The 26,065-nt window shown below is 43.4% G+C and overlaps 1 protein-coding gene across 1 annotated transcript; it reads left to right on the top strand.

Annotated features, from left to right (window-relative positions):
- The first annotated feature begins 3,183 nt into the window (after positions 1–3,183).
- p3h4 (prolyl 3-hydroxylase family member 4 (inactive)) lies at positions 3,184–19,823 on the top strand. Its single transcript, XM_084328596.1, has 7 exons — positions 3,184–3,837; positions 6,455–6,604; positions 6,752–6,923; positions 8,311–8,439; positions 8,564–8,709; positions 12,990–13,073; positions 18,210–19,823. Exons 1-7 carry the CDS (start codon positions 3,346–3,348, stop codon positions 18,357–18,359), a joined length of 1,323 nt encoding a protein of 440 aa, XP_084184722.1. The 5' UTR covers positions 3,184–3,345; the 3' UTR covers positions 18,360–19,823.
- Positions 19,824–26,065: the final 6,242 nt, after the last annotated feature.

Here is a 26,065-nt window from a genome sequence, read left to right as displayed (position 1 = left end):
GGCCCCCTACCCCCCACCCTTTTAATGGAATCTGTAAACGTGTTCGATGCAGCAGGTTAGATGGCCCCAGGGTCTCAGGGGCCCAGGGTTTGAGTCATGAATGAAGTGGATTCTAAAAGCATGTTTAATTTCTCACATTTTCCAATGTGAACTAGAGATAATTAGGGTATTTTGGCACAGCTAGACGACTGCTCCTGCGCAGTGAGTGCGCACATCGGTCTGTTTCGGAGGTCTCAAATCTGATTCTGGGTCCGACTCTTACAAAAAAAAGAAAATAAAATCTCTTGGAATGCTGCGGCCCATGTTTCGCTTAGCCTACGTGTCTCACCTAAAATGTGATTCCGATTTTTTGATTACCTCGGGGGGAATGAATTGAACAGATTTCGGATGTGGTTTTCGTGAATTAGACTATAGCGAATTTGTCTGTTCTAATCTGGATCTGATCATATCGACTCCATGTTTCAACATGCCAATTTAGTTTGGAATGTTGCTAGACAGAACATGGGCAATGGATTAATAGTGCCTGCCCTGCAGTAGCCTATTTTACTAACAAGTCTGTGTTCCCCACAAATTAAAGAAAACATAGGAGATGTACTCAATAAAATAGAGTGTAACACTCAATTTCGACGAATGCCACTGACTGACCCTTAGATATGTACCCCTCCTGTTGACTTTGGATAGATGACTAAATGTAAGTGAATGAATGAATGAAAACTTTATTTAACAGATTGCAGAATGGGTACAATACAGTACGGCTCAATACACACAATTGTTAAGGGGATGCAGACCAGAGAAAGACGTTTGTCTTGTTTACATCAGGGTCCCCCATTTTCAATTCATATGACATTTATGACATACACAACATACATGACATTTATGGCATAGGGACATACGTGACATACAGGTATTTAGTACTGTTACATTTGTGACATATACGATATTCAAATATACAGTACTGTTACCCATAGATCCTGACAGAGTATATATTATGGGGAGGGGACTGTACATTAGGAGGGGGTGGGAGAGAATATGTATACGGTGGGGAGGAGACTGTACATTTGGAGGGGGTGGTGGGTGGGAGAGAAATATACATACGGCGGGGAGAGAATATATACATGCGGTGAGGAGGAGACTGTCTATTAGGAGGTGGTGGAGGGTTTGGGAATTTACGGTGCAGGCCAGTTTCGAATTGCGGCCTCCCGTAGGTGCTCCTTAAGAGCGGTTTTGAATGTGGGTATACGGATTCACATTCCTTTACAGCTTTGCGTAGGGCGTTCCACATTGATGTGGCATAATTGCGAAACGTGTTTAGTCCCTTGTTTGAGCTGAATCTGGGTTTAACATGATTTGTTGAGCTTCCTCTGGTGTTGTGGTCGTGGTATTCACTGACCTTTGGGAAGTATTTTGACATGTACATGGGTACCTTAGTCGTATAGTGTATCTTGTAGTTGTAGCAAGTTGCTGTACTCTGTCGTCTACTCTAAGCCATCCTAGGTTGTCAAAGTGGGCAGGGGTGAGGTGGGTTCTAGGGGTAAGGTCAAGTAGAAGTCTGACCAGTTTGTTTTGTGATGTTTATAATCTTGTTTTTAGCGCCTTTGATGTGCTTTGGTACCATGAGGTGCAAGCATAGTCGTAGTACCCTTGAATGAGTGCTCCTGCCAGAGTCTTCAGGGTATTCTTGTTTACCAGAGAGGAGATCCGGTACAAGAATCTAGTTTGTTGGTTGACTTTTTTTATTACATTGGATGCCATTTTGTCACAGGAAAGATTTGCCTCTAGGATGGAGCCCAGGTAGGTAATTTCATCTTTCCTTGTGACAATATTCTCACCCACTGTAACTGAGAAGCCGTCGGTCTTGCTGAGTTTGTTATTTGAACCGAAGAGAATGGACTCTGTTTTGCCCATGTGTAATGATAGTTTGTTATCAGCGAGCCATATGCAGATTTTGCCTATTCCGAGCTGAGGGTTTTTTCAACCTGCAACTTGTTCTTGTCAGAGACCAGCAGGGCTGAGTCGTCCGCAAACAGGAACAAGTTGCAGTCACAAGCTGACGACATGTCATTTGCATAAATTAGGAACAGTAGCGGTCCTAGAATGCTTCCTTGTGGAACACCACAGCTCACTGTGAGGGGGGGGGGGGGGGGGGATAGAGTACCGTTTACCTCCACCATCTGTTCTCTCCCCTCCAGGTAGGATTGCATCCAGCTCACTGATAAACTATCAAAACCAATTGCTTTTAGCTTGTCAATCAGAATGGAGTGATTGACAGTGTCGAAGGCCTTTTGTAGGTCCAGCATGACCATGCCGCAGTATTTGCCCGCGTCCACCTCTTGTTTGATGTGGTCGTTCAAATAGAGAAGGTGTCAGTGGAGTGGGATGTTCTGAAGCCAGATTGGAATTCGTAGATTCGATTTTTTCCCGCCAGGTACTTTTCGACCTGTTCGTAGACAATTTTCTCCATGACTTTCGAGATGGAGGTAAGAATAGAAACAGGGCGGTAGTTGCCTGGGTCTAATTTGCTGCCCTTTTTGTGCAGAGGGGTCACTCTCGCAATTTTGAAGTCCTTGGGGACGTGTCCCTGTTTTATGGAGAGGTTTATTGTGATGACTGGTGATGGCGGCTGATGAGTCTCTGAGGAATTTGGAGGGGATGTTGTCATGGCCAGTGGCCTTGTTAGGTTGGAGGGCGCTCAGTTTTTTTAGTACCTCACCATTTCTAGTTTGAAGTCGTCTTTGCGGACCCCTAGGTTTTTGTAGTATGCTACTATGTGTTCTACCCCATAATGCCCTGAGTGAGGGTAGTTTGTTTACCAGTGTTGTGGCTATGTTTGTGAAGAAGATGTTTAAGTAATTGGCTACATCCACCTTGTCTGTGATGAGCGTGTTGTCCGTCTTTATGTTTATGTTTGAGAATCTGGTTTTAAGTTTTTTACTGCAGCCTAGTTGATTATTGAGTAATTTCCAAAGTTCACGTGGTTTGTTTTTGTTTTCCTCAGTTTTGTCATTGATGAGACGACGACGTTCACGAGACGAAGGATGTGTTGTGTATAATAAAATTTAAATAAAAAGAGTAATCATATGGTTCGGACTGTAGGGCGTTATGACCCAGGGACAATGTCGGTGTCGGGGTCCATTCAAGTGTACTGTGCGTCCTGTGGATTCCCTGCAACGGAAACCCCGAGAAAATATTTGTCCTCCTCTTGGCTTTTTAGTTTTTACTAGTCAGACCAATGAACTGTAGCCTAGGCGACGTGCGTGCAGACATGATCGTTTACATCGAAGAAACCCGCCTACCATCAACTTAGGACGCTCTTCATCTACGAGGGAATTGGTCAAGTAGGCGATCATGTTTCCGAACAGTAGAAGTTGGACCTCTTACTGTCTTTGTGTAGTTTTTATTAGCCCCGTTCTGGTCGAAGCCCAGTATGAAAAATATAACTTTAAAAGTTTTCCACAGAACGAGATCATGCCGTTGGATTCTGCCTATGGGCATGCGCTCGACCAGTACGGCGCGCAGAACTGGAAAGAAAGCATCAAGTACCTAGAATTAAGTTTGCGACTTCACCGGCTCCTGAAGGACAGCGAGGCGTTCTGCAGCCAGAACTGCAGCGCCGTCAGCCGAGACGCCCGGGACGCGGACACTGACACCCGGGACGCGGACACCCTCTTCGCCGACAGCAGCCTTCGCCTCATGCGGCATTTCCTACTGCGGGCTTCGTGTCTTAAAAAGTGCAAAGGAAACTTACCGATCTTTAAGATAGCCTACCCGCGAAGGGACTTACTGGAAGATTTCGACAAAAGAACACCCTATCGGTACATCCAGTATGCATATTACCAGGTGAGATCAAAGGATGTTTTCCCCAAATTTTTGTGTGTGTGACTGTGGGTGATGAAAATAAATATGCACACGATTGGATGTAAACAGCAATGGGCTCTTTACGCATGTCCAGCTATCCATAGTAGAGCACGTAGTGTCCATATTAGTTGTAGGCATTTTTTTTATTAATAAAAAGCAACGGTTAGCAAACATCTGTCCGTAATAATCACAATACTCTAGAGTCGGCAGTAGTAGCACGCCACCTCGACCGAGTCACACTCACATTACCCTGTTTTAAGTCATCCAGACGTCCCTGACTGAATACGATTAAACTAGGCTGTTTGCCTTTACTTCTCTTTTCACCTGTCCATTCTTCACAAGCAGCAACACATTCGGCAGTTTAGTTTTTGCCACGTCCTTCCAAAAGCGCCATGAAACAATCCCCCCGTACACACACTCAGCTCAGCCTCTGTTCTCTGTCTAACACATGTGGGGGCAAATCACTCTGGAAAACATGGATTATAAATTCGCTTATTCGGGCGTGAATAATGAGACGTGAAGCATGCCACGGGGAAGTGCTTTTGTTGGAGTAATTTTCCATCATAACATTTTCCTTATGATCCAGCTCTAGATAAACGCCAGGTAATTCCTGGAGCAAGCCGTCTTGTCTACTAGGTGTGCAGGGCAGACCAAGCCGTCTTGTCTACTAGGTGTGCAGGGCAGACCAAGCCGTCTTGTCTACTAGGTGTGCAGGGCAGAACAAACTGTCTTGTCTACTAGGTGTGCAGGGCAGACCAAGCCGTCTTGTCTACTAGGTGTGCAGGGCAGAACAAACTGTCTTGTCTACTAGGCGTGCAGGGCAGACCAAGCCGTCTTGTCTACTAGGCGTGCAGGGCAGACCAAGCCGTCTTGTCTACTAGGTGTGCAGGGCAGACCAAGCCGTCTTGTCTACTAGGTGTGCAGGGCAGACCAAGCCGTCTTGTCTACTAGGTGTGCAGGGCAGACCAAACTGTCTTGTCTACTAGGTGTGCAGGGCAGACCAAGCCGTCTTGTCTACTAGGTGTGCAGGGCAGACCAAGCCGTCTTGTCTACTAGGTGTGCAGGGCAGACCAAGCCGTCTTGTCTACTAGGTGTGCAGGGCAGAACAAACTGTCTTGTCTACTAGGTGTGCAGGGCAGAACAAACTGTCTTGTCTACTAGGTGTGCAGGGCAGACCAAGCCGTCTTGTCTACTAGGTGTGCAGGGCAGAACAAACTGTCTTGTCTACTAGGTGTGCAGGGCAGAACAAACTGTCTTGTCTACTAGGTGTGCAGGGCAGACCAAGCCGTCTTGTCTACTAGGTGTGCAGGGCAGAACAAACTGTCTTGTCTACTAGGTGTGCAGGGCAGACCAAGCCGTCTTGTCTACTAGGTGTGCAGGGCAGACCAAGCCGTCTTGTCTACTAGGTGTGCAGGGCAGACCAAACTGTCTTGTCTACTAGGTGTGCAGGGCAGACCAAACTGTCTTGTCTACTAGGTGTGCAGGGCAGACCAAGCCGTCTTGTCTACTAGGTGTGCAGGGCAGACCAAACTGTCTTGTCTACTAGTATAGGTGTGCAGGGCAGAACGAGTCTGTGGTCGAGCTCCTCATAGAGGGGGGTGGGAGGGGTTCTCCAGATAGCGTCCAGATCCTTTCTTATCCTCCTCACTGCCACCTCTAGTTTGAACAGTTTGACTCCCACCACGGAGCTAGCCTTCCTCACCAACTTGTTCACTCTGTTGGTTTTCCTTGAGTTGATTTGAGTTACCCCCCACCATCTCCACCTCCTCCCCTCGGATGGGAGTTGGGAGCCTCTTCTTGCAACTCCGGTAGTCCACCACCAGCTTCTTGATCTCACTGATCTCACTGTCGCTCCACCTTACAGAGCTCTCTCCACCAGTGCTCTGAGTCTGTACTCATCCTCGTTGTTGTTTGTGACGTAACCGACGATGGAGTCAGATCTGAGAACTTCTGTCGGTGTCACAGACCAAACTGTATCATGGGTACTATTCATTGGGTAGTTTTCTATTCATCATCTCGATAACAAACTCTATTCTGTCATCAATGTAGCACAGTGGTTAGTACTTTTACCTCACAGCAAGAAGGTCCTGGGTTCAAACCCCAACAGGGGACCTTTCTGTCTGGAGTTTGCATGTTCTCTCTTTGTTTGTGTGGGTTATACTTATACATGCATGCTAGGTTTCCTGCCCAGTGCCCCTGACCAAAGTACTGGCATTACAACTGGAGTTGGTCCCGGGGCGCTGAACTGTGTGGCTGCACACTGCTCCTAAATAGTTAGGATGGATCAAATGCAGAGGACGGATTTCTCCAAGGGGATTAATTAAGGTACAACTTAACTTAACTATCAACGTAGACATCTGTTAATAGTTGATGGTGAAGCAAAGGGGTTAGAGGTCATATTACCTTAGGGAGTGCATTCTTGGAATGCTGTTTTTAACAGCCCTTTGTTCCACGTAGCCTAGGCTACAGAAAGTGTTTACATTTAGAAAGTCTCCAAAATAAAAGCAAAATCAAGCTTCGTCTGGACCCTGCCTCGGACCAAGACCGGAGGATGTAATATAATGGTGTTTTTGTCTTTCACTCTCTTTTTTCGCCTCAGGATAAAAACATAGAGAAGGCTGTGTCGGCAGCCCACACCTTCCTACAGAAGAACCCAGAGGACCCATACTTAACGAAGAACATGAACTACTACAAGACCTTGTTGGACCCAGAAGGACACCTCATCGACCAAGAGGGGCGACCCTATGAGGTTTGTAGCTCACTATCAAATGTCCTACTCCAGTATACATTAGACGCAAGCTAAACCCTACTGAACCTTTACCCGATGGTAGCACACACACCCCGGGCCTAGTGCCGAATGTAGCCAGACGTCAGACTGTCCCGTTGTGTTGTCCAGAGTGTGTTCCTGATGGCCGTGAAGCTGTACAACGCTGAAGACTTCAGCAGCAGCACTCGGAACATGGAGCAGGCCACCATGGAGTACTTCAAGATGTACGACCTCTGCTTGGCGGGCTGCGACGGCTCGTATGAGATCACAGAGTTCAAAGACTTCTACCCTACCGTGGCAGGTGAGTCGAGAACATTTAGCTCAAAGAGAAGTGGGTGACCCTCAGCTGTGCTCCAATTAGGGATGGCACCGATACCACCTTTTCACTGCCGATTACCAATTCTGTCTCATTGCTTTTACTGAACAGTATAGATTTCTGACCATCTTCACCGTAGCCTTTTAATACACTCTGCCACTTAGACTCATTACATCCACACTATGATTATTGCACTGTGAGTGAGTTATTGTATTGCACTGCATTTATTCTGTCTATTTTATACTCATTTTATGTCTGCATGTATTTATTATTATTTTAATTCTCTGCCCATTATAACATATTATCGGTTTGGGGTCATTGGACAAACATTATAGAGATCTAACATGCTTCTGTGTCAAAGATGCAACAAATAGAGTCACTTTAAATGGGCCTCTTTTCTGCCATTCCACACATGGCTCTAGGTATCGGGTTTTAGTATTGGGGGACATTCTCAGATACCCTATTTTAGCCTGATATCCAACACCAATATCGGTGCATCCCTAGTTCGAATACATAGGGTAAGGTGCTCTCTTTGGATACACGGCTTGGTTGTAAAAACAATAACTTCTTATAACAATAATCAAGGCATTCTTACTTATAAGTGTTAAAAATTATCCTGGCTTATCCAGAAAGGAGAATAAAAACACAGAGAGAGGGGGTGGGATTACAACTTGCATGGAAAAGGTTACACCCTGGCCTTCATCAGGTTTTAGACATGCCAATGTAACATGTTTTTTCCTTCTTTTTAAACACTAATAAGCAGTGTTGTAGTTGAGTCACTAAATCTCGAGGTCGAGTCTTGAGTCCCCAGTGTCCGAGTCTGCGTCATCAAAGAAGAGTCCGAGTCGAGTCCCCATTACCGTAGTCAGAGTCCAAGTCCGAGTGATCAAGGTTGAGTCCACTCCACTCTGGCAGTCAAAGAGCTGACATACAAATAAAAAAAGGTCTACATTAAACATAAATGACACAGCGGTCACCATTTCAAAGGGAGTTTATTTACTTTGTGACACAATAGCACAATAACAAAGGCACTAGCCATCAATATCTTATGCCAAATGATTAGGTCCTCGTCTGCACCTTCTGAGTCCGAATGCAGTCAATGCTCGAGTCCAAGTCCGAGTCATCAGTGCTCAAGTCCAAGTCGGGTCACGAGTCCTGAAAATCAGTCCAGGACTCGACTGCTGCTAATCACTGCTAATACGTGAGAATCCCTTAGATTTTCAGAGTGTACCAGTTCTCCTTCTCCTGTTTTGAATGGAGAACACTCTCCTCTTTCGGGGACAGCTAAGTGTATTTCATCATGGAAGGTTGAATCGGGGAAATTATCACCTTTTTTCTTTCTCTCTCATTCTCTCTCTCCGGCCTCTTCCAGACCTCTACACTGAGGTGCTGAAATGCAAGGTGAAATGTGAACAGGACCTGACGCCAAACGTTGGAGGTTTCTTTGTGGAGAAGTTTGTGGCCAACATGTACCACTACCTCCAGTTTGCCTATTATAAACGTAAGGACCATGGACGATGACTAAAAAAAAAAAAGGGAATCCTGGACATGGGATATTCCCAGCGTCTTCCATCATATCGAACTCTGTAAATAACAAGTGGATTAATTTTCTCCTCCTGCCACAGTGAATGATGTGAAGAACGCCGCGCCGTGTGCCGCCAGCTACATACTGTTTGACCCCAACGACCAAGTGATGCAGCAAAATATAGTTTACTACCGTTTCTACAGGGAGCAGTGGGGACTGGAGGAAGAGCACTTCCTGCCTCGGCCTGTGAGTTCAGCCAAAGAGGCTGGGATACAGGAGGAGGGTTGACGGGCCAAGAAAACTATAAAAGAAGGAAGGGTAATTGTAACTGAGGGGTTACAAAACCCTGACTGTATTAAAGATTGTGATAGATTAAACCACTGCTAATTATCATTATTATTACTTGCCAGAAAGTACAGTTAATTATGGCAGACACTCAGAATAATACGGCACGGTGACAAAGAAATATCATTTAGAATATTTATTGTTATGCAGCAAATTGTACAGAGATGGGAATTAAGGTCGCGCTTGTATGGCGAAGAATATGAATAAGTCAGTCGGTAGCAAAAGTCAGTTGGAATGAATAATTCCTACGATGGGGTACTAGACTAAACGCCGCCTGGCGTAGGATGGCAATATAGGGGGAAACGCTGGTACCGCTGGAGACAAGGGGTTTCCTCCCAGAGATGTAAGCTCTGGAGGAAGGAAGAATGTTCGGATACTCAGTCTGTTCAATTGAAGAAGAAGGGGGTTCTCGTATAGAATCCAGTCCTTGTAATCCAAAGGCTCAGCAACAAAGCAATAACTGTAATCCAATTGCCCGATAGCAATGACGATAGCCAGCTAGCTTCGGTCCACGAAGCCAGCCCGAAGTAGATCTTCAAGGTGGTTAAATCCAAACGACAGTGGGTATTAACGATGCTCTTCTCCAGGTAGTACGTTCCACAATCACTATAATCCAACCAATACTGGTTCTGCAATCGCTGCCGTCGGTTCCAATATGCACATGTCCAGTAGGTTCTACGACTAGGCCCTCCTCGTGTACTGGCACCAATGTATTTAGTCCACGCACACTGGCTAAGGTTCCACTAGCTACTAAACGAACGAACTGCTGGGTAATGCTGCACACGAACGAACTGCTGTTGGCACGATGCACAATAAATAACGACTCTTTACTTCACATTAAGCTAAGTCGAACTTGACGTTACTGCATTAACTCTGACACTTTTACTATTCACTTCGCACGTGGTTCTCAACACTCTGTGTAGACGAACTGCTTGCACTTCACTGTTTTACCGAACGAACGCACACTGCTGTTCGCACCTGCCGCGATATATATACTTAAGTGGCTTTCTAGTGCCAAACCTCAGTTCTCGTCTCGAATCAATGCGCCGTCTCCAGGCATGCTCCAACATGCCTGGGCTCGCCTTTGAACCTGACTTTAGGGGCGCGCCGTCTGGCGCCGAGAACGTTATCCAATGAGGAACGTGAATATTACTAGGATTCAAACGCAGGCTTAACACTTTGGCTGCCTAAGGTTAAATTCATGATATACCATAGATTGCCAGCGCTATTTGTCTATGGAGAAAGTCCCCTTCTTTGCAGGGCTATAACTTTTTAAATTCTATTGCTACATTGCCATTATTAGGGCCCATTCAAAGTCCTATATGTATTGTTCATTGTGTAGCAACGTTAAACTTTTTCATTCACATATTCATAGTAAAGTATGGTCTAATGTATAAGTATGTTTTCATCTCTTTCTGCAGCTTTCTCCAGAACGTGATATATAGCCCCAAATGCATTATATTGATGATGAAATACAGTTTGATGGCAATCAGCGCGATATAAAAAATTCCAACTAGACGTACTTCTAGAAATTACTACACGTCATCTGATGTTGACCGGATGGGCAAGGGGGCGTTTATAATTCCGTGGGCAGCGTTATACCAATCATCTAATGTGGGTCAAATGTTGATAATAGCAGTTAGTATCGAAGACGGTAACATTACACGCTCAAACTCACCCCAGTCTCCGCGCGCCGTTGGGCGATCATCGTAGAGTAGAAATTCTATCATTATGGGATGGCGATTTACCCGGTCCATCTCCAGCTTGTATAATGGTATATACGTCCAAATCATGTTGTTTATCGAGTTATTGGCAATCGATCGCTATGTAGCGTGACGAGCCAGAGTCACGGGACATGTACCGAGTGGCCGGAAGCAATACGGACGTCTAGCACAACCTCTATGGCACATCCTGTTTAAGCGATTGCGCCGATCGGCCACCAGATGGCGCTCCTGAACCGCCAGAGAGCTCAGTGGGTCCTGCTGGTGGATCTCAGGCCAGCGGAGGGGACATATGAATCCGATCGCAGATTTTTGAAATATTGATATAAGGACGACGTAAAGCGTCCTCCGGCAACTTGAGCATGGCCGGGAATGACGTCTAAAGACGGTTCCCGGCACCCAAAGTGTTAAAGGGATATAAATTGTATATATAAATAATATACAAGGTATATAAAACAATAAACGTAGATTCTCAGCTTTTAATCTGGCCCTTCACAACAGTCATTATCATTACGTCACTGTGTAGCATGTGAACGCACACTGGTGCCATGTGTGGAAACTTTCAGTTTGGCCGACATTGAGTTAAATGAGATCGGCCATCTCCTCATTTATGACCAGAGATTTAAACGGGTATTACCTCTGATGTCAGGATCATTGGAAATGTGTTGCATTGTTAACTAGCTAACATTTGATATAATGGTTGATGTATATTTCCTCAGATAGCTTGTATATTTTATTTTAATACAGGCTTCAATAGAACTGGCACCAAGCGTGGCGGCTAGGTGGTGTAGTGGGCAAGGCGCTCGCCACCAATGAAGGAGACGCTGGGTTCGAGCCCAGCTCTCCACATTGCTACCAGCTTGGCTGGTCGTTCATACTAATACAATTGGCAGTATTAGGGGGTGGGAAGCTGATGGGTGGGGATCGGACATTGTGGACAGCGACTCCTACAGGTCGGTTGGTGCGCCTGCGCAGCAGAATCAGGAAGCGACAGGGGCGGCGTGTCCCTCCCACGCAGACCCCCGACGCTGAGAGATTGCGCTGTGCAGGTGAAAAGATGCGACGGCTGCTTCCTCGAGTACCGGAGGGGACACGTGATGTAAGGCTTCGTCCACATTGCAGCTGGCTTGTGGGAGGCATGGCCTAACAGCGTTCGAGACAGGGGAGGGTAGAATTGGATGATACGAAAATTGGGATGGGAGAAAAATAGAAAATAAGAGAAAAAGTACTGTAATTTTCGGACTATAAGCCACGCCTTTCCCCCCCATTTTTCGACCCTGCGGTTTATATAACGGTGCGGCTTATATGTGACTCGACGTGACCAAACCCGAAAATGTAAAAATCGAAATATTGCTTTTTTGACTGCATTGAAATGTTATTTATCTGTTCCCTTATTTGCTAAACTTAATACAACTTGTAAATGAGTTAATTCTTGTTATTTGTCCAACAGTATTGTGTCCCAATGCTGGTGGGAAGACTGTAATTAAACATTAAAACACCTGCGGCTTATAGTCCAGTGCGGCTTATATATGTACACATCATTCAATTTAGCTGCTGCGGCTTATATTCAGGTGCGGCTTATAGTGCGAAAATTACGGGTAGATAAAAAAAAAAGAACTGGCACCAAGCGGAGCATAGAGCACTGGTATTCTGACATGATGACCCTTCCTCCTTTTATAGTTTCATTGTGACAGGCGGGGAAATGAATGAAAGGCGATGTCACGCGCCATTCACGTCATTAGCTAAACTAACTCATGCAATAGCAATCAACTGCTTAAATATCCGGAATGTCAATTTCAATATTGTAAATATATATTTTCTCAATTTGATGTAAAAATTTACCAAACTGTTAGCCTAGCTTACCCTTGTAAATAAGCCTCCTCTACTTTTACTGGTATAAACTATTTTACATGTCACTCCATACATTTCGTAGAGTGCCATGTCTGCTTATCTTCCCAGGGCTGGTGACGGAAGTAGCCAGGGAGTTCTACATCTCGGTTCCTCCCCATCTGTGATTAAGCTATTGCCATCGCCCTTGTACACCATAGAGCAAATACTCGGCAGACCCATGGTCCACTTTAGAGGTCTAATGTGGAGACCTTATAATATAATGTGTTATGTGTATTCAACCAAATACAAAACTGAACTACATTCAATTTCAATGACACCCAACCAAGAGCAGGGAAGCTATTATAGCATGAAGTGGCTTTGGCGTGAACATTGACATAGTTTAAGGGTGGTAATTAAAGAGGCCCACGTACTTCTGTAAAAGGACTTGGTTCTTTCATTCTTTGGCCATGCTTTGCCTTGTAGTTTTTGCTGCAGCTGCAGGATGCCTGTCAAATTAAGTTAGCAAACAAAATAAAATAGCAAGAGAGTGCAGTTAACAAACGAGCCCCCCCCCCCCCCCCCTGCTGTTTCATACAAACAGAAGGACTGATATCACATTTGCTTTTTCAGGAGGCTCTGAAGTACTATAACCAGTCAACAAAACAAAAGGAGATGCTGGAGTTTTCACTGAACTACCTCCAAACAGATGACGAGGTGAGTCATTCAACGCCTCACTGTGCCTTACTGCCTCACTGAGTAAATCCCTGTATATCTTCCTGTACATTCACATTTTACTATACTGTAGGTATACCTTCCTGGACATTTACATATTACTGTATATTTTCGGACTGAATATTTGATTTTAGAATGTATATACATATTTTAGAATGTATATCTCTGACTGTGTATGCTGGACAGAAATGCTAGATTCAACAAAACAAATTGGTTAGTTGATCCACCTTGAGTTTATAATGAACTGAGCTGTGTTTAGCCATTTAGATTGTTCCCCCTCAGAATATACTCGGAAAGGAAAAATTAGCCAATTTGAGTAAAAAGTCACGAAACACGTTTCGGTTGGTTCACAAAGCACTGAACAATTTGAGCCATTTTCAAAATTGTTTCGTGTTTTTTTTAGGGCTGTCAAAGTTAATGCTTTAACTTTGGAGATTCATTTAAAGTGTTAAAAAAATGAATCTAGATTAATATATGGAGTGAAACATTTTCAACGTTCGGAACTTTCAGCAGTATCTTTGCTTGTTCTTTTTTTGCATTGACTCCTGCACCTTTTTGAAAATCATCTGACATGAAGATGGAATACATTTTTGTTGTTAACACATTGGGCGCCATGGGTTATATCCATCAATATACCCAGTCTGCCACCATTGAAAGCCTATGGAGATGTTTACCTTCTTTGCAGGGCTATAACTTTTTAAATTGTATTGCTATATTGACATTACTATGGACCATTCAACATCGGTTATCTATCGTTCAGGATGTGGGAACGTTATATTTTTTCATTCATACATTGTTGTGTTAATACCGTCTAGAATATAAGTATGTTTTTAAGGTTTTCTGCTGTAATTCCAAAAACGAGAGTTATAGGCCCTGACGCATATGATAGATTATCGATTGGCGTTTCTTTCCTATACACGCTATATTAAGAAATTCAAATGTATATGATCGGTATACATTATGCTTCATTATGCGTAAAGGAAAGGGGGGGGGGGGGGGGTCGTTTATAATTCCTTGATCGTCAGTAACGGCTTTATTTAGTATGGGTTGATATATTGATCAGATGGTTTGCAGTGAAATGAATAAACAATCGGGCTGAAAATAACGTTACTGTCCTCTTACCGTTCGCCGATGAGACTGGAGGAAAAATCTCCTACATCCATTTCCGGTTTGTATGGCGCAATAAACGCCAAAATCATATCGATTATTAAGTTTAGAAAGCGATCCAAATGCACTATAGTGTTTGTCTGGAGCCACGTAACAAGATATCACTGCCGGAGGGATTTCCTCGACGCACCGATCGGCACTTCCGGTTTTGGCGAGAGTGTAACTCGCCCGACCATCCACCAGGCGGCGGTATTGAGGCGTTGCAATCTCATACAGGGTCCCGCTGGAGTCCGGAGGTTGGCTGGATGAATTATGAATGCCATGGCGAAAAAATTAAATATTGATCCCAAAAACGGCATAAGTTGTTCTTGGCGTTCAACGCATGGCAGGCAAAATCGGCGTAACTCGTTCTTGGCGCAGGATGTGTTAAAGGAAAACTCTAACATTTTGGGAAATTAGCTTATTTTTTTTTGATCCACTTTTTCTCCCATTTTCTATATTTTCTCCCATCCCAATTTCGTATAATCCAATTCAACCCTCCCCTGTCACGGACGCTGTTTCTTGCCTCCCACAAGCCGGCTGCAATGTGGACTAAGTCATAAGATACATAGCACAAGTCCCCTCCGGTACTTGAGGTAACAGCAGTCGCATCTTTTCACCTGCGCAGCTCGATCTCTCAGTGGCGAGGAGTTGCCCGCGACACTTGCTAATTCTACTGCGCAGGCGCACCAACCGACCTGTAGGAGTCGCTGTCCACAACGCCCGATCCCCACCCATCAGTTTCCCACCCCCTAATACGGCCAATGTGTATTAGTACGGACGACCAGCTAAACTGAAAGCAAATGTGGAGCGCTGGGCTCGAACTGACGAGCCCAGCATCTCCAGCATTTCGTGGCGAGCGCCTTGCCCACTAGGCCACGTAGCCGCCCTGGAAATTTGCTTATTTAACATCTTCCCTGGAGTTAGACAAGAAGATACATACCATTTTTGTCTATCTGCATGCAGTAGGCTTAGGGAACGCCCGCACCGTTAGCGTAGCTTAGCTTCATCACTGGAAGTGGGGCAGTCCTTTACCCTGAAGTTCCCTACAGTCCCCTATAGTCACGAAATACACTCCTAATACAACTCCAAAACGTTCTTGTAAACATGTTGTGACCTGTGTATTTACCACGTGGAGAAATAAAAAAATATTGAATTCGACATTTACGTTTTCTAAGCAAATATACTCTGAATTTCTTTTTGCTGAACCGCTCCTCTCGGGGCGCAGTGATTTCACGCAACGGAGTGCTACTTTCTAACGTGACGCCAGTGTTTGTTTACATTTTCATTTCATTCAAAGGATCCGAACCGATTGAAGTTTATGGATACCATGCCTTCAAATCCTCTTACCTTGACGATTAAAAGCCTCCACAATTTAGAAAACAGTATTCCCATGGCTGGTGTTGATATGCTGCTAGCTAACGAAAACCAACAAACACAGAACCGGACACTAAAGCAGATAACGAAGCATCTACTATACTTCCGGTCGGGGGGTTTCAAAATAAAAGAGCGACGTCTAAAGCACCGGAAATACGTTTATTTTAAGATGAGATAAGATAAGATATTCCTTTATTGATCCCCTTGGGGAAATTCCAGTGACGCACACATACAGCTCATCGTCTCATTAACAACAACATATCACAATCATACAATTTTTACAGTAACTACGGCACAACATAAATTCAAACAGACATGTACATTTGTTGACACATGTCGACTACACTACAGAATGCCTGAGACACCATATGCGATAGTCGGCTGCGACAACACCGGGGTGTCGTTGCGCCAGGTGGCGGGAGAGAGGGTGGAAAGATTGTCCAGCGGGAGGGGGCAGGGACGGGGGAAATCGGGCTTTGGTGATTAGACAGTCTTAGGCTCCCCCCTCCAGCGCGCGTACTAGTCGGCTGCCGTCACCATCACGTGGGAGTGGCGCCGGGCGTACACGCGGGAGGGGGGATTGGGTAGGGATTGGGGGTGGGGGAAGCCGCTTGCCACTCTTATCTCCCAGAGGGCCTTCGACTCCAGCAGCTCCCTGGTTCGGGAATTTGTTTTGGCTGACTGACTGGCACATTTATCCCAGCCACGTCACTTTAGATTTGATTTGAATAGAGTGAAATATAACTCTATTGATTTGAGTGGAGTGAGTTTTAACAACTCCGTCCAAATGACTGAATGCATTATTAGTCCAAGTGTCCAAGTGTCTTAATCAGTTCATTTTGGTAGGTCCCGTGCGCGGTAAACGGATCCAAAATCTTCTTATTGCAGTCCAAAAGCTTCGATAATCCAAAAATGACCACGTCTTCAAGTTGGTAGCCCGATTATGATGTCCCAATAGGCAGAGAGGGTTAGCCTTATTCTGCTTCTTGAAGAAAATATGCAATCCACTGATTAGATCCATTTAGAGTTGGTATAGTCCGGCAACCGGCACGAAGCAGAGCATAGCAGCGTCGGGCTCCATGGAGCAGTAGAGGCGGCGGTAGGAACGGCCTTGAGGAGCCTGGGGAGAGGAGAGAAATGCGACTGTCTCTGGGAAGGGCTGGGAAGGAACATTTGTACATTATCTAACGTTAAAATGAACCTAAACTAACGTTACAACTAACCTAAAGATGCTTTGTTATCTGCTTTAGTGTCCGGTTCTGTGTTTGTTGGTTTTCGTTAGCTAGCAACATATCAACACCAGCCATGGGAATACTGTTTTCTAAATTGTGGAGGCTTTTAATCGTCAAGGTAAGAGGATTTGAAGGCATGGTATCCATAAACTTCAATCGGTTCGGATCCTTTGAATGAAATGAAAATGTAAACAAACACTGGCGTCACGTTAGAAAGTAGCACTCCGTTGCGTGAAATCACTGCGCCCCGAGAGGAGTGGTTCGGCAAAAAATAGTTCCGAGTATATTCGCTTAGAAAACGTAAATGTCGAATTCAATAATTTTTTATTTCTCCACGTGGTAAATACACAGGTCACAACATGTTTACAGGAACGTTTTGCAGTTGTATTTGGAGTGTATTTCGTGACTGTAGGGGACTGTAGGGAACTTCAGGGTAAAGGACTGCCCCACTTCCAGTGATGAAGCTAAGCTACGCTAACGGTGCGGGCGTTCCCTAAGCCTACTGCATGCAGATAGACAAAAAAGGTATGTATCTTATTGTCTAACTCCAGGGAAGATGTTAAATAAGCTAATTTCCCAAAATGTTGGAGTTTTCTTTAATATGATTTATATTACTGGTAGTTCATACAAGACATTATCGTCCTCTAAGCCAATCTGCACTTTAACATAGGCCTGGGTTGTTTTTATTTCTGTTAGCGCCGCGGATATAAGAAAGAGGTCTAGCTGAGTCAATGACTGTTGATGGTTTTGTTGAACATTTGTATTTCACAGGAGAGAAACTGTATTCAAAGAAAGCTATTAAAATAGTCTTTGAATCTAAATATACTTTCTTTGTGTTGATTTTACATTAATTCCATGATTTTACTCAAGTAAATATCTGTTACAAGCTTCGGTCTTAAGTAGAAAAATGCGATTTAGTCATCTTTTACTCTTTAATTTTCTCTGGCGCAGCAGGTCTTGAGTAGAGAATTGTATGTTCAGACAGAAGAAAGCGGAAAGAGAGTGAGACTCCCGAGATGAGAGAGAGATGAAGAAAGATAGGGAATGGGCCGGGGGGGGGGGCTGTGCCTTTCCGCCAGAGGAGTGTGGTATGTGGCTGGGAGGTGTCGTTGGCCACTGCCCTGCCACATGTGCTCAAGACGGGGTCAGCCCCTCCCAGCCCAACACACCCCCTGCCGGACCTGAGAGGGGGAGGAGATAAGAGGCAGGATGAATTACAGGGTGCTGTTCGAGGGGAGAAAAGTGACAGAAAATTGCCAGATTACAGTCAAACGTTTGCCAACGGCCCCACCTTTGACCGAGATGGATGGTGTGTGTGAGGCCATTGACTGAACAAGGTTGCTTTTACGTTTTCCCCCAACAGGATGTGGTAAGTCCAGAGGAAGTAGTCACCGGTCCGCCAGAGCCCCTCGATGCAGAGTTTGAGGGGTTAGGAGACTACGAGGAGTCCTTCGTAGCCGACTGGTGGCAGGAACCCAAAGCCAAGTGGGACACTGGAGAGACTGCGGAATGATTACCACCAAAATGATCGGAACTAGTGAAATTATCTGACTAAATCAAGACTCAAAACAAGATTGAATCAACATCACCTGTTAGGATGGAGAGGTTTTCGCAGTGTTCCCTAGTGTATAATGCAACGTTATCTCCCCCCCCCTCTCTCACCTAACATGAAAAAAAAAAAAGACTGTCGCCAACTTAAAGAGACAGACCCTGTACATACAGAAATCATAAGTAAGTATCATAGTATGATGGTACTGGATGGTCATTGTATAAATTATTTACCATGGTAAAAGTCAAATTTATCAATTTTATAGGTGCTGTAAGTGGTATTTTTTTGTTCAGATAAAGTTCTACATTCCGACAGCCATCACTGATATAGATAAATGGCTGCATTTATATAGCACTTTTATCCAAAGCGCTTTACAATTTGTTCCTCACATTTTTACCCATTCATTCACACATTCACACACCGACGGCAGAGGCAGCCATGCAAGGTGCCAACCTGCTCACCGGGAGCAATTAGGGGTCAAGTGTCTTGCTCAAGGACACATCGACACGCTGCCCGGGAGGAGCGGGAATCGAACCGGGAACCTCTGGATTGCCAGATGACTGCTCTACCTTCCGAGCCACTGTCGCCCCGATATAGTGTCAGTGATGGCTGTCAGTGTTTGTAACATGGGTCTCCCAGTCCCTCCGCTCTGCAGTAAACAGGAAATGCATTTTATGGTATCCCGGTACCACATTATCCAATCAGGAGAGGGAACCCTGGATATTTTTCACTTATTTCAAGAAATTTTGCCAAGCCACAATTGCTTATTGCACTGGCAGATTATTTTACTTATTTCAATCACATATTTGCTTAAAAATAGTTTCTATTATTTTTGTTAGATCTTTGTGTCGAGTTCTCTCTCCTGATTCGATAAAACTGTGTAGAGTGGAGGGACTTGGAGACCCATGTTACTGACCAAACACTATTAGTGATGGCTAATGGCTTTAAACCATGGTACTTGTAGTGCACTCACAGTGGCATCGTCCTTTGTCATTAGTGACTAGAAAACCATGGAAATATCATGGGGCTTTTATAACAAGTGTTCATCAGAAATACACAACACGTTCACACAGCTGAAGACACAAAAGAAAAGGGAGAACTCGCAAATTTTTGTAGATCAACACTCGCCTGTCATCAATCTGTTGAGGCCATTTCCTTAGGTTAATAGATACTTGGTAGTTGGTCTGTATGCCTTCAATCTGTCAATAAGGTGTATGTCTGTAAATGACTGTTACTCTTTTGTTTTTGTAATTTTCCTTTATTTAATGAAAACGGAATTCCCTTGTGTAGGAACTAGAAGGCAATTATGTGTCTCGTCTTATGTTGAACGGTGACCTGCCTGTGGTGTGGTCAGTGTGGAGAAACATCCAAGTCTATTGCCAACTGCAGAGGATTTGTTAATAATTAAAGTAACTTTGTTTTAGTATATCATTGTGCTTCTTTTTTCTTTACTGAACATTATAGGAAATACACTTACAAGAAACAGTTTGATTGTAGCACCTCTGGCGCCTTGCAGTTCAGGTAAACAAAATAAACAGTATACTTACTGTTTGCATGGTAATACACATTCCTCCGAAAGACGGCACTAATGGCCCGTTTGGACCGGCTCCGCCCAAGTCTAGCAGCGCGGCTGCTTTAAATTCATGTCCTACGTAGAGGAGCGTATTCAGCCACGAGGTACTGCACACGCTCCTCCACATTGGAAATTAATTGAATGCAGCTGTGCTGCCAGACTTGGCTGGAGGCTGTCGGAACGAGCCCCCAACAAACGGAGGCACTGAGACATCCAATAGTAGAAAATGTGTGGTTTCATTTTTGTATTTTATTTTCCCTTTTCATTTCATTTAATCTACAGGGCTTTATCTCTTTTTTTGGTCAATTCAAAAAGATAGTGTCTAAAAATACGGGGTAAAGATGCATCTCTTTTTTCCCTTTCTCTGCATTCCTAAACTTCAAAATGAGCTTCAGACAGATTGTATTTGATACCAACTCTGTACATATTGTAAGAACAATAGTGCATCTGCCATTAGTGCAAAACTCAACAGAATCAAACTCATCCACTCATGTTGGACAGGATGTCTCCTCTACCCCTAAACTACATCTCTTTTAATCTAATTTACAGTGGGAACCTGGGGATCAGTACAAAGTCTCTGGCTGAGACATCCACCCAGGGCTCAAGGGCTATCAACAAATGTACAAAGATGTATGACATTTCAATGACAGCTGGAATGATAGAAAGATGGCTAGACAGCTAGCGTTGCCATTATGACACATAGATAGATGAATTCAATGGAATAGGCAACAGAACAGGAGAGATGTACAGATGCAAGTCATGTCAAGAGACAGTTGTTTTTTTTGCTTAAACAGATAAAACTCATCATATCTAACATCTAGCTTTTAAATACATCTTCATACAGTATTTAACATTCAGTTAATCTTGCACATATTTACAAATAGGTGTGCATACACTTGGCTAGTGCTCGTTTTGATGTACATACATGACATAAACAGTCAGAATTATTTTATTAATGTGCTGCCTTGTATGGTGCCATGGCTGCAGCACACAACAGCAGGTCATAGAAACAGTTGATACTCTTGGTAAAAACCTATCTTATCTGCCTGTGATCTGGCAGGAGTGTCGGGTGTGTATACAGACACAGCTGCCCCTAACACTAGTGTAAACGCATACATCCTCTCGTCCCGTCTTTAAAAATCTCTTAGACCCATACAGTACATTCATCCGCAAACAAACAAACATACATATACATATCATTAAACCCTAACGTACAAACTTTGGGCCTCAAAAAACTATGATGAACACACCACACATAGACAGATTTAGGTAATAGATATGGAATGTATGTGGTTGAAAACGAAGGTTATGAACTATAACCCTAGTTATATTAATACTGGTGTAGTGTCATGCTCCGCCTATTGGACTGCTCCGTGTGCCTATGGGCGCTCACTGAAATAATTCTACTAAATACACCTGGCCAGGGCCACGCCCCCTGCTACCCCCTACTCCTTTTTAGCCTAGAACAAGGATTTTCTCTTATAATTTTCCCCTCTGATCACTGTTTTTATAAGAAATGGCTCTGTCTCCTTGTTAATCCTTTTATGGTTTAACCTGAGGAGCCTGAGTGGTATAGCTTCTTTCTTTCACTCAGTTTTCTTTTAAATGAAAGGAAGAATACCGGCCACTACACCTGCTACTAGCAGGGGGGCGTAGCCCTAGTCAGTGATGGGTGCATTGAGTAAAAGTCTTTCAGTGACCACCCACAGGTGCACAAAGCAATCAATCAATCAAAGCAATTCAATAGGCAAATCAAGATGTGCAGCCAGTATGTTCTATAACACAACGTTTTCTAAAATGATCCCAAAACCATAACACCTATAGCTTTCATTGTTGTACCTGAAAACCTGCAGGGGGCAGTAAGGTTGCCTCAAGTAAAAATAATAAACAATTACCATAAACTCATCTATCAGTCTGGGCTCTATCTAATGCTTCACTGGTTTTCAAGTCATATTCATTCTGAAATGATCATTAGTCATTTCTCAAGTTCTCTTTGGAAAACTTGCCACATATACAATCCAATGCAGGATTTCTATTCAAATATATCCTTACATATGTTAAAACTTGCTAGGTAAACTCGCAGGCAGGTTATCGTCCATTCTCAGATGTAACTGGACTAGGCCTGGCCTTGGAGGGGCAGTACGACAGACCGTGTCTCAGGTCCTTCCCTTTTAAGACGATAGGAAACTATTGAGTTCCGATTACATTATCTTAGCATTTCAAGAGTCTAAATGGCGTGGCCTGTGCCAGTCCAGCATTTAACCACGGAGTCAATCGGTGGCCAGGTAGTTTGTACACAGGCGAGCAGGCAGGCATAGGAAAGACATGTCTCATACTGAATTGGTCCACCATTGATATGTTCTTCATCAGACTATCCGAGACGCACGGAAAGGAGGGTCGCAGACATCAAAGCACATTCTTAAAGCCACTGGACTGAAGGAAGACCCTGGTGTCCCCTATATGGACCACCACCACCTTCTCACGCTGGGCTTGGCCCAGACACGGTGCTCAAGGGGCCGCTGGCAGCGACCACAGGAACATGACTGGCTGGTATGGTGAGGAGCTCCACGAGCCCAGAGGAGGGCGGAGCCAGGCAGGAGGACAGACAAGGAGAGGGCGGGAGACGATGTCGGAAGAGGTTTGGAGAGGTTTACGACAGGAGTGGAAGACTCCCCCCCACCCCACCCTCTTCTCCGATGCGGAAAGGACACAGTGCGAGGAAGACAGGAGTAGACGGACATGGAGACAGAAAGACAGACAGGTATCCTATCCTCCACCAGATCTGAAAGGGGAATAAAGGGAGAACAGAAGGAGCACGAGATAAGTCAGTTATTGAGGCAGAAGCCCGACTGCAAGAAGATGTGAGAAGAGAACATACAGTAGTGGTGATATAGAACAGTGGTGATATAGAACAGTAGTGATATAGAACAGTAGTGATATAGATCAGTAGTGATATAGAACAGTAGTGGTGATATAGAACAGTGGTGGTATAGAACAGTAGTGATATAGAACAGTAGTGATATAGAACAGTAGTGGTGATATAGAACAGTCGTGGTGATATAGAACAGTGGTGGTATAGAACAGTAGTGATATAGAACAGTGGTGATATAGAACAGTGGTGATATAGAACAGTGGTGGTATAGAACAGTGGTGGTATAGAACAGTCGTGATATAGAACAGTAGTGATATAGAACAGTAGTGATATAGACATATAGATCAGTAGTGATATAGAACAGTGGTGATATAGAACAGTAGTGATATAGAACAGTAGTGATATAGATCAGTGGTGATATAGAACAGTAGTGATATAGAACAGTAGTGATATAGAACAGTAGTGATATAGAACAGTGGTGATATAGAACAGTAGTGATATAGAACAGTGGTGATATAGAACAGTAGTGATATAGAACAGTAGTGATATAGAACAGTGGTGATATAGATCAGTGGTGATATAGATCAGTGGTGATATAGAACAGTAGTGGTATAGATCAGTAGTGATATAGATCAGTGGTGATATAGAACAGTAGTGATATAGAACAGTGGTGATATAGAACAGTGGTGATATAGAACAGTAGTGATATAGATCAGTGGTGATATAGAACAGTAGTGATAAAGATCAGTGGTGATATAGAACAATGGTTCTCAACCTTTTTTCTGTCAATGACCAGCAATTTAATACACAATAGGCAGGTGATTTAGACGAGTAGCTTATTCCATTACCACCTACTAAACTACACTATACTGCCCTGCAGAAGCTAACTCCACTAACTATGCAAACAGTGAAACTGAGAAAAAGGCCTGTTCTTTGACTATCCAGTGATTTTGTAATTACTGCAATTCTTTATACCCCTTTTCTATAAAACAGAGCAAGATTGAACTATGGAACTTTGTCAAGATAAAACATAGTTTAATTTTTAAATAAATTGGGGTTACTGCGGTTAGCTTCAGCAGGGCAGTATAGGCAGGGATCCGAATAATCATTCTATGTTCTCTCATTGGGCTAATTTATACATTTATAGTCAATTAAATAACCGTAGAATGTGACTTTTAATTTAGCCGGGTAGCCCCTGGCACTGCCTGAATGACCAGTTGAGAACCACTCATATAGAATATAGATGGAAGGTGAAGATGCCTGAGAAATGTAAATTAAATCAAACTGCATTACAGATAGGGGGGTTAAAGAGCATTCCAGGTGAGGAAGCAATTAACTGGGATTTAAGAAGCCCTGGGCACTCAGACAAGAGGCGCCATGAGAACCTGGCGATACGATACATATCACAATACAGGGGTCACTATTCAACATATTGCAATATTATAAAAACTGTGATATATGTCGCTATTGCAATAATGTAAAAATTGGAAGATAAATGTCATAGTAAAAACAAAACACCTCGATAACCTGCACAGACTACATCGTATGATGTATATCATGCCAGTTAGGGTACCTTATGTATACTGCACCTTGTGTATACGGTTTACTTTTCCGGTTACTCATAGTATATATTCAGATTCAAATTCTTTATTGCCTATATTTATTGTAACATATAACTGCTGAAGGGGTCCCGGAAAAACGTGTATCACATGTTCTTCCACATGAACGCCATGAGCGTGTAAACATGCCTGTGTGCTTCAATTTGATTGGTCGGTCAATACGATCTCCCTTGAAATCTAACAAACTAACTGCCAAAGGAGGTCAGACTCAACTTACAACTTCGCCAAAACCAAAAGTAAACTTAACATGGATGGGATATTTGAGAGCCAAGAAAACTGTGAAAATTTACTTTGCAAAAATTAGGTAGGACATGTATTCAGCTTGTAGACTATAGAACTACTGTCTATTTGGGTGGAAATATGGATATAAACAAAAGCGAGCTGTTTACAAGAGAACCTCAAATAAACTGCCTCGGTTTCCTGTCATGTTAGTAAATGTATCTTTATCTACTAAGTTTGACATTGTATTATAAAATAAACAAAATACTACATATATATATATGGGGCATTCTACCGAATTAGTTGTGTGGTCCCACAACAAGAAAAACTATTTAACAAAACAATTAAGTATTCAGACATAGATATTTACTAATAATATGTTATGATCTATTTAAACCCAAGGCATTAAATGAGATTGTGATGAGCTCAATATATACACAATTATCATTTATAGGGTACTTTCTATTGGGAAGTAGCTGTCCCAAACGCGTGAACACTTAAGGCAACTAACATGTGCTTCCGCATTGCTCTGATTGGCCAGCGCTCTCCTTCGTGAATCCCAGCAGCTCTACGCATAGATATATATATGGCTCTACGCACCGAGCGTAGAACGAAAACAGAAAGCCGCCATCTTTGATTTCATTTGCAGCAGGAACGCAGCAGGAACAAGTGCAATAAACAAAAAAAGATACAGTCACTGTGTATTCTGTAGCGTCACGTGGGGTCAGTGGGCCAATCAGAGCAATGCGGAAGCACATGTTAGTTGCCTAAAGTGTTCACACGTCCCAAACCCTGCCCCATAAATATAAATGTATGTAAATAACACTAAACACTAAATTTGTTTTAGATTTAGTTGAATGGTGTAATTTCAAATATCTTCATGATTAAGTTTAAACAGAAGTTGAAAGATTTAGATTTATTGTGGGTTAAATCTTTAAGTAAAAAAGCTATACTCAAAACATCTTGTCCCAAGTTTTCATGTCACTACCGAAACACAGGAGTTTTAGTCGATTGGCTGAGCCATCATTTTTGACCAGGCAGTGACACACTCCCTGTCCCTCATGGCTGCATGGTAAGTAGCTAAATCCCATACTTTTGAAATAAATGTGTTCCAAAGTCTGAAAATCAGTGTGTAACTTTAAGAATTGTCCCCACCGAACACATATTCTCTTCAATTAAGTAAACTTTTTGGGCTTTCATGCGAAATATTATGTGTTTGTGTGTACAGTACACCTCTTAAAATATGTGTATGCTAGCCATGTGCTTGCTAGCATTATTTAGTTATGCTCAAAATTAGCTAGAATTGTCACTACCGAAACATATGGTAAAGTTGGTAAGTAGTTAAATCCCATCATTTTGAAATAAATGTGTTCCAAAGTCTGAAAAT

Source organism: Notolepis coatsorum, assembly GCF_963971535.1.
Source record: "Notolepis coatsorum genome assembly, chromosome: 14".
NCBI classification, from domain to species: Eukaryota; Metazoa; Chordata; class Actinopteri; order Aulopiformes; family Paralepididae; genus Notolepis; species Notolepis coatsorum.
Note: the sequence above shows the minus strand (reverse complement) of the source record. Positions and strands in the feature narration are given on the sequence as shown.

Bases quoted from the DNA above. Each gene is read 5' to 3' on its own strand.
- p3h4 (XM_084328596.1), top strand. From the start codon at position 3,346: ATGTTTCCGAACAGTAGAAGTTGGACCTCTTACTGTCTTTGTGTAGTT. The intron at 6,924-8,310 runs GTGAGTCGAGAA...GGCCTCTTCCAG, and splicing joins CTTCTACCCTACCGTGGCAG to ACCTCTACACTGAGGTGCTG. The intron at 8,440-8,563 runs GTAAGGACCATG...CTCCTGCCACAG, and splicing joins CCAGTTTGCCTATTATAAAC to TGAATGATGTGAAGAACGCC.